The 9,938-nt window shown below is 34.1% G+C and overlaps 1 protein-coding gene across 1 annotated transcript; it reads right to left on the reverse strand.

The window, feature by feature from the left end:
* Positions 1–432: 432 nt before the first annotated feature.
* Positions 433–2,438, reverse strand: LOC133880539 (small ribosomal subunit protein eS17x-like). Its single transcript, XM_062319489.1, has 2 exons — positions 2,281–2,438; positions 433–1,139 (listed from the first exon to the last, which is right to left on the reverse strand). The coding sequence occupies exon 2, from the start codon at positions 1,118–1,120 to the stop codon at positions 686–688; it is 435 nt and encodes a 144-aa protein (XP_062175473.1). The 5' UTR covers positions 1,121–1,139; positions 2,281–2,438; the 3' UTR covers positions 433–685.
* Between the last annotated feature and the right edge of the window lie 7,500 nt (positions 2,439–9,938).

Genomic DNA, 9,938 nt, shown 5'->3' on the forward strand with positions numbered 1-9,938 from the left:
GTTCACTTTGTCTACGAATCATTTTCTTTTCCCCACTTTTTCACCTGACTCCTAGTCTTGCAGGTTTAATGAGACTTTTTTGGGCTGTAGATCCCATGTACAAGAGATGTCCTTGAAAGAGTAAAAAAAAAAACTCAAATCTGGTAAACAAGACAAGGCTCGACAGATGAACAACTTCAATAAACAACTCAACTTAACTTGGTCACAAGTAAATTGCAAGAAACAATTAAGCAAATACTTAAAAATATACACAGACCAACTTACCTGTCACCACAAATGATGGAAAAAAAAATGTAACTTTAACTATTGTAATCTACAGATATCTACTACTGTATATAAAATAAGGAATGGTTAAAAATTAATACATCCCCACTTCATGCCAAAACACCAATTCAATTGCAATATAATCGCATGTCCACATAATGAAACTCATTAATAGCAAAAGCCAATCACATTCATATATAACCATGAATCGTAACAAAAAAGCCCTCAGAATCTCTCCAGCAAATAATCCAGGGGAACCGTCTTCCAAATCAAAAACATCTAAACACCCATTTAACCAAAAGTAACAAGACGAGTTTACCTTGTTGATAGTACGAAACAATAAAATTAAAACAAAAAAGAATCCAGTGCCTCAATACAGCTACAATATTAGTTCTTAAAACCCCAAAAAAACTAAATTAACTCAGTACCTCCTATTTCCACCAGCCCCACCTGGACCACGACCAAATGTCTGGGCAGAAACCACGGGCTGTAGCTCAGCTTCAACAATCCCAGGAATGTCAGACATGCCAAGGGCAGCAAGCATGTCAATGGTTTCCTTATCAACCTTAATCTCATCAATCTTAATAGCTGACTCATCTGGCACAAAGTCCATACGACGCTCACGCTCTTCTTCTTGCAGCTTTAATGAGATGCCCCGCACTGGTCCCTTCTGAATCCGCTTCATCAGATGGGTAGAGAATCCAGCAATCTTGTTACGCAGCCGCTTCGAGGGGATGATGGCAACCTCCTCCAAGATCTTCTTGTTGGTGTGGAAGTCCAAGGTCATCCGAGAGTAGTACCTCTCAATCACCTGGCGTGAGGACTTCTTCACAGTCTTGGTACGTACACGACCCATTTCAGGGAATTAGTAGTTCCTGCAAGGAGACAGGCAATGATTAAAGATACAATCACCTCTTCACTATTTCAGCAGGAACAAACAAAAAACAAAACACTAGGTGAAAAACAGAGATAAGGGAAGTTAGAACAGAACCATCCATGATGCTGATTCATAGGGTCATAACAAACAAATAGTTCAACCACACTTTATAAAATGATTGGCAAATGGATGCTGTAGTGGAAATAAAAACAAAATGACTATCCAAAACCTATAAGAAATGAAATTAATTCGAGACAGTAGGTTGCCCAATAAACATTCCACAAGGAATGCTAAAACCCCAATAACAGATCTTAATCCAACATTTTGGCTTGCCAGAGTAAATTTTTTTATATTCCGACTGCCATTAAGAGCAGAAAATACAAGATGCTATAAATTTACAATCAATGAGAGCCTTGAAACTATTTTACTTCAATTATAATTCAAACTCTTTGATATCATCAATTCATCACACACACGTTCTCAGTAGTCAAACAGAACAACTCATTAGACACAATGCACTTCTTTCTTTTCACAGTTAACATTTTAGTAAGACCAAGCAATTTAAAGTACAATAAAAATCTATGCTTGTTTGCCCGTGACATCTATAAACGATAAGAAAAAAAAAAAAAAATCAAGGATCTTAGATCCATCACCAACAACCTGAATCAAGTGAACCTTACAATTATGTGGCGTAATATAAAACACATTGTCGAGCACTAATACAATACAAGGTATAACAAAAATAAAAGATAAACAAATCACTCTGTGCTCCGTTTGGCTACCGAAAAATCATGAGAGAAGACGAAAACAACCAAAACCCTTCAATACCAGTAAAGTATTTTCCCCGGTTTCCTCCCCCAACCAATCCAGGGGTCACACAACACAAAAACCAAAAGGCACAACAGCTGCCCCTGTTTCGTTGCCGAGAAAATGCAAGAGGGCGAAATCCCACATCAAGGATCTAAAACTTTGTCAACGTTTTGCGAAACCATAATATCTCCTTCCACAACCTTTCACTTTTCGTTTTATTCTTTTTGGGTAAACAACAAAAGACCGTAACCTAAAGCAAAGCATCAAGAACTCAACTTTCTCGCGAACCAAACGCAACAACGGAAGTGTAAACGTGAAGGAGAACTTACCAGAGACGAAGAAACTGAGGAGACTCGGAGAGAGCTGAAAAAATTAGGGTTTACTGAGTTTATGTGTTGCACATCTGGGTTTGAGAAGGGTGTTCAGGTATCGATGGGAGTCTATAACTACGTGGGTTGCTATGCTTGCAGCCATATCTGATGAATGGGCATGGTAGTAATTGTACCGACAATTGGTTTAATGGGTCTTGTGGGTCAGTTTGGTTGTTAGACCGGATTGGGCTTTATTCCATGGGCTTTGGTTAGAATATTATTCAATATTCTAATCGAGTTTTATTCAAAAACCTAGAAACCCACGTTCAACCCGAATAAAAATTCAGATTTAAATTTTCTAATTTTCAAATTCCCTTATACAAATGCCATGATTATTTCAATCATTATCAACATTAATTTTCATAACACCAATCATTATGCATAACTTTTCATACAATCCAATCATTTCTTACCATTAAAAAATATTTTCTTTTTCAATCTCAAAATTTTAACATCAATCATTATACACAACTTTTCATACAATCTAATCACTTCCTATCATTAAAAAATAATTTTTTCCATTCTAAAAAATTCAACACCCAAACACAAATTCAAAAAGAATCTGAATTCTATTTAACATCCAAACACATTTTCTTTGCCTCAAAATTCATGAACAGCTTCAGAATATTATTCTTATTCAAAAAATTCAACACCCAAACAGATCATTGGTTTTTGAATAATGATTATTGCACAACTTTTACACAACTCTTGTATAACTCTAATTAATTTTCTTTTATGATCAACCATTGGATTTGTTTTCCTACACGTGGGCCATAAATATTTAATAGTTTATCTTAAAAAAAATAGTTATTAAAGTTGTATAAGAATTGTGCATAAAACATTACTCATAGTTGTTATACGAGACTGGCTTTTTGTTAGTAGTTGTAACTGATTCTAGTTGTAAGGCTAGTGGGCTGTCCACTTGGGCTTAGCTGGCACACAAGTGGACTACATAATAAATAGCCCAAATCTATCCTAGAAAGGTCATTTAGTGAATTGTAATCAGATTAGTCTTAGATTAACACTTAGACCAGCTGTGTAATCAGAATTTCAGTATCAATACAAGCATTTCTCTCTTTCAATGTCATAAATTCATTTTAAAAAATACACAAGTCAGTAACATACCTGTTACATGATCTTAGGTGTGGACGGGACCACGTAGTCTCGCACACACAATATCGAGTCAGGTTTTAAATTTTGTAAAATATGATTGTCACTCAGATAAGCTAGCCCTCGTGATGTAGGGTTCGACAGAATAATATTTTGGGTCGGGCAAAGCTCAGCCCAACCCTTTATTTCATGTTCTAGAGGAAAAATTAGTTTCCTCCGATACCTTACCATTTTTTATTTTATTTTATTGTTATTATTTTTATTTTTTTTGCTTTTAGATTTTGTAAACATCAAAGCATTATACAATAAAACGTATTTTGAGTCCTTTTAATATCAATTCAGTCCCACTTCGCTAGTGCAATGAAACTCTAACGTTTACTTAATTAGCATGCTAACACGCTTTTTTATAACATTTTGTATAACTGTCATATAATAATTATGATCCACACATCATGAAATTGTGAGAACAAAGAAATTAGAGAAAATATATATATATATTTAAAAAAAAAAAAAAAAAAAAAAAAAAAAAAAAAACCTCTATCAACTACCAGTCATTTTCAATCAAGCCCGCACAAATTGACATGCGTAATAGTATGATACATCAAACTACCATTTTGTGTCAAAAATGTCAATTTTTTTTGTCATTATTCCTAAAATATCCCTATTTTCTTAACAAATTAATTTAAAAAAACTAAAATAAAATGGCCCCTTTTTCAATTTCATTCGTTTAGTTTTTGATTTATTTTGATTTAATTTTTTAAAATTATTACTATTTTTATTTTTGTTTTTTAGAAAGTATGGGTATTTTATGAAGAATGAAAGAAAATTAGCCTCTTTGATACAAAATATCGCGACTGTCACATTGTGGGGGCTTTATTGAAAATAGTTGATAGTTGAAGGGGCTTTTTTATATTTATTCCAATAAATTATCTCCTTCCAGTTGAGTACAACCTTTCAATTTTAGTTATTTTATTATTATTTTTTTTTTTTTTGGGTAAACAACAAAAAACTGTAACCAAAATTAAAACACCATGAACTCATCTTTCTCGCGAACCAAACGAAATGAAAGAAGTGTAAACATGAAGGAGAACTTACTATACATGAAGAAGTTGAGGAGATTCGGAGAGAGCACTGCGTGGCAGCGAAACAGAGGTGGGAATTATGAAGAAGCAAAGGCAAGATATAAGCGAGGAGGGACTGTAAAAATTAAGGGTTTATTGAGTTTATGTTAGGTGTAGACGAGACCACATAGTCTCGCACATGCAATGTCGAATCAGGTTCTAAGTTTTGTAAAATATAATTGTCACTTAGGCAGGCTAGCCCTAGTAAAGCTTAGCCCATTCTTTATTTCATGTTCAAGAGTAAAAATTAGTTTCCTCCAATATCTTACCATTTTTCTATTTTTTTCTGCTTTTAGATTTTGTAAACATCAAAGCATTATATAATAAAACAGTATTTTGAGTTCTTTTAATGTCAGTTCAGTCACACTTAGCTGGTGCAAAGAAACTCCAATGTTCACTTCATTAACATGCTAACACGCTTTTTTATAAGATTTTGTATGGCTGTCACATGATAATTATGACCCCCACATCATTCAAATTATTAGAGAGGAAGAAGTTAGAAAAAGAAATTGTGAGAACAAAAAAATTAGGGAAAAATATAAAAAAAAAATGCCCCTTCAACTACCAGTCATTTTCAATCAAGCCCCACAAAGTGACGTGTGACAATTTGATACATCAAACTATCATTTTTTGTCAAAAATACCACTTTTATGTCATTATTCATAAAATATCCTTATCTTTAAAAAAACTAAAATTAAAAATTAATTTTAAAACTAAAATAAAAAGGCCACTTTTTCAATTTCGTTTGTTTAGTTTTTGATTTTATTTTTTTAAATTACTTTTTTTATTTTAGTTTTTAAGAAAATAGGGGTATTTTAGGAAGAATGATAGAATTTTTATATATATATATATATAAAATGGTAGTTTGATGTATCAAACTATCACTCACTTTATAGAGCTTTATTGAAAGTAGCTGGTAATTGAATGAGCTTTTTAATATTTATCCCAAGAAATTATCAATTTTTGGGAACTTGATTTTGTCCGCCATTCATAGGATTTTGAATCTTTATTGCAAATGTTCCATACAACTTTTCTTAGGATTGACATCCAAAAGTAATTTGGCCAACAAATTCATAAGACATTATAATAGAGCTCATATAAATTGCTAAAGATCCTAATCCCTTTTGTTAAGTTTACTTATTGATTCTATTTTAGTTTAGCACAACAGCTAACTTTTTGTATAAAAGACTTAAAAAAATAAATAAATAAACTTTTTGTATAAGAAGTCTAAGGATTAAAAATTCAAACCCTTCAACATTGTTATTTTCAGATTTTACTTTATTACAATTACATCGGAACCCTCAACCTTTGGAATAGACATGAATAATAGCTATGGCAATACATATGCTCTTGATTGGTCTAGCTTAATTAATTCCACCAAAGAGAAAGATTGAATTGATCTAAGACTTTAGAAATATTGCCTTCAGACATAATATAGACATTGTTATTAAACTGTGCTAAGGAAACAACATAGTTTAGTTTGAAAATATATTATAACATGACATCTTCAAAGAGGATCCAAAGAGGATTCGGCTTCTGTATTGCACTTTAAAACGGTGACCTTTTTACTTCAAAAAAACAAAACAGTGATGTTTTAAGCCATGAAGAAAATGAAACCAAACTTGCTGTTTGACGCCGTTTAAGAAAATTAAATCTTCTCTCTCATGTTTATCTCCCTTTCGTCTCTCTCTCTCTCTCTCTCTCTCTCTCTCTCTCTCTCATCTGCATAAGTGTTGCAATCAGGGTACTGGGAACGTGCTGCCATGGACCCGGAGGCCGAGCGTTGCTGGAGGACCAACGGCTAGAAATGGCAGTGCTCGAGGGACGTAGTAGCTAGCCTACTGTGAGCGGTGGAAATCCCCACACCCATCACCACCTCCACTACTCTAGTCGATGGTGGTGGGATTCTCAAAGCCACCAATCCCATTGCTGCTCCATCCTTGGCAACCATGGCAGGTGGGACCCATTTTATTCTTTCAGGACCATCCCCTTCCGTTGATCTCCTTCACCTCAACAAAGGCAAGAACTTTCTGGTTTTCTTTTGGGTTTGATTACTGTAAACCATGGCAGGTGGGACTCATTTCGCTGTTTCAGGACCATTCCATTCCGTTGATCTCCTTCACCTCGGCCGAAGGTAAGAACTTTCTAATTTTCTTCTGGGTTTGATTACTGTAATAATTGTTCCACCAAATTTATTCAGAGCTTTATTGGGAATCAATATTTATCAACAATCATCCTCCGCAAGAATAGCATTCCCAATCAGCCAAACCAGAACCATTCAGCCATCGCAAACCAATTGGCCATTTGGCATCCTCAGCCGAACCAACAGAGAGCCGTGCCAACAAAATCAACCATAAAATTTACCACAATCGGCTACTTCAATAACCCAATCAGAAATTACAATCAAGCTTCCTTCAATCCAGAATTTCAGCAAAGTTCAACCAATCAATTTCAATTTCTAGGATTTACCAAATTTTAGTTAAACCAACTAATGGGTATAACAAAAACAACAAATAATCAATTTAATCTCAATCCATGTCAGAACTTAGAATCTCATTGGAGGAAAATTTGAGCGAGAGAGAGAGAGAGACGTGAGAGAACAGAAGATTTTTCTAAGACGGCGTCAAACAGCAAGTTTGGTTTAATTTTCTTCCGGCTTAAGAAGTCACCGTTTTTTTTTTTTGAAGTGAAAATGCCACTATTTTAAAGTACAACACTGAAGCCGGAACTAAAAGGATATCGTTGACTTTAAGCCTCACACATCCAATCCACCGCATCCATGTTGGGTTTGGTAAATAAATATTTAATATTACACAAACGCCCATAGGTCAACCGAAGAATGATTAAAGCTGTCTAATTTATAAAAATAAATAAAAGAATAAAAAAGAATAATAATAATTTTTTTTTAAAATAAAATAAAAAAATAATAATAATAATTAAAAGCTTTCTAATTCCATTGTTCTAAGTTTCCATTGCCCACTTTTGGAAAGTGAACCTTGTTAGGAGAGAGGGGAACAATGCAGCCCACCTTCTTGCTAGGTTTGCCACTAACCAGGAACTTAACCAAGTTTGGGTGGATTCTTTTCCATCGTGTATCTCAGGAACTATTTGTAATGAACTTCATTTGTCTAATATCTAATGAAATTACAAGTTCTTTTCCAAAAAAAAGAGTTTCCATTGCCCATATTACAATTGTAATGCAAGCCAACCCAATTGTTAGCATCTTGCAATTTTAACATGGAAGAAGCATTTGAAAAACAATTGGTTTATCAGAAAGAAGCCAGATTATTCAATTGTACATAGCATTTGCGGATACAAATTGCATTGAGCCATCTAAAAGCATCTCCTTTTGAGTTTCCTAAAATAAAAAAATGCTTGAGAAATTCTAACTTTATCTATAACTTCTTTACAAACTTATGTGATGGTGCATATTTTATGAAAGTGAATGTCACATATACTGCCACATGTTAGTTTAGACTATTATATGATAAGTATACATTTTAACGACTGACGTGATAAGTGCCAAGTTCACGTCAGTTTGTAAGGTATTTGTAGTAAAAATTATAATACTCCTAACAACACCCTTAAATAACCTTTGAGAATGTTAGTCAAGAAGGATACCGACCTATTGACTCCAGCCACCCTATAGTTTCCCTTCACCTTATATATGTCCCTATGAAAATGCAACTAGTATGTCCAGGATTTTACCATAACAAGGTTGGTCCCAAGCATCTAATATGTAAATGAGTCCAGCTGTTCTAAAATTAAAATTATCAAACAATAACTTGTGGGAAAATTCTGAAGAAAAATAAAAAATAAATAAATATATATATATATATACTCTCTTCAGGCCCAATTCATTTTCAGTTTTCACTCCTATTAATTTCTCAAACACAAAGCCAGCCCAATTACTGAACCAGACAAAAAATTCTAAACTCAAATCCCAATAATCAGAGATGGATAGCATGGAAATTGAATGTCCAAAATCTGGGCCCAATTGCTTTTGCAATGTACTCTGATATCGGAGCAGGGGCGGAGCCACACTATAGCTTGGGGGGGGGGGGGGGGGGGGGCTTGGGCCCCCCAAGCCAAAGGGCTCCCCCCCCAAAAAAAAAAAAAAATCTAAAAAAAAAAAAAGAAAAAATATAATTTTTATCCTTATTCTTTAAAAAATTTGTAGTTTTGGCCCTCCAAATTATTTTTTTTCAATTTGGCCCCCCCATAGCCTAAAAGCTGGCTCCGCCCCTGTATCGGAGTGTCCCGGTCAAAAAAAGACACTCATACCTACCAAAGCTCTCTGATATGTGTCAATTCACAAACCAGAAGACACTTCCCTCGAGCCTCTGCAAGTAAAAAAGCATATAAATGGACCTAATTTTTTATCTTTCAAACATAAAAAAGCATATAAATAGACTAGGATGATCCTAGCAAAAATCTGTGACCAAAATACATAAAACAGAGACTGCAAGTGGCAAAAGAGAAATCATGGTTAAATCTAAAATAAATTCAGAGCAAGAGAAGACGAGAGAAAGAATGGATGATACAAACTTAAAAGACCCAAGGGAAAAGGTAACCAGGTAGATATGTGCCCATGGACAGCCAAGTCCAAACATCCAAATGACACTTATTGACAAATGACAACTAATGTGTATACAAAGTAAAGGGTTAACACTTAACACCAAGAGTAATGTTACACTTCACACTTATGTCACACAGACTGACATGAAATATTTTAAGTAGCTTATTGACATATAAGCCACTTAAAACACGACATGTCAGTCAGTATGACATAGGTATGATAAATGAGTTTGAAAAATAGCATTATTTTAACACGAATACAAGAATGCTTCAGTCCAGCAGCTCAAACTACGGTGGCATAGACACAAAACGTGATTAAATAACCCAAGGTTAAGCCTAATCAAAACTAGCAAGGGGCAGGAAAAAGTTCTACCTTCTATAAGCTCAAACAAGAAAACTAGAAAAGTATATGAGATGTGATTTCCTAATTTGTCCATAATAATTTAATGATGGCGGGTCTTACCATCTCTTAGATGTTGAATTGGGAAGATGTGATCTATTACAAAATAAGATTGAAGAGGCACTACTAAAAAGAGGCTGAAATGCTACTTGGGGAATTCGTTTCCTAAAGATCTAAAGTTTCTATTTCCTAAAAAAACCATGTTATTCCAAACATCATAAGAGGCTGCTAGTGCTTGTTATTTAATCACTATTAAACCTGTGTAGACAAAATAACACAAATTTCTAGAAATCAATAAGCATAAATAGAGGAGAAATTGGCACAACTTGCCACAATAGTTATATGATTAGCTGCATATGTTGGTAAATCAAGTACCACCCAAATAACTAAGTCCATATCAATGGATG

Source organism: Alnus glutinosa, chromosome 10, assembly GCF_958979055.1.
Source record: "Alnus glutinosa chromosome 10, dhAlnGlut1.1, whole genome shotgun sequence".
Taxonomy (NCBI): domain Eukaryota; kingdom Viridiplantae; phylum Streptophyta; class Magnoliopsida; order Fagales; family Betulaceae; genus Alnus; species Alnus glutinosa.

Coding starts and splice junctions, on each gene's coding strand:
- LOC133880539 (XM_062319489.1), bottom strand. CDS start 1,120: ATGGGTCGTGTACGTACCAAGACTGTGAAGAAGTCCTCACGCCAGGTG.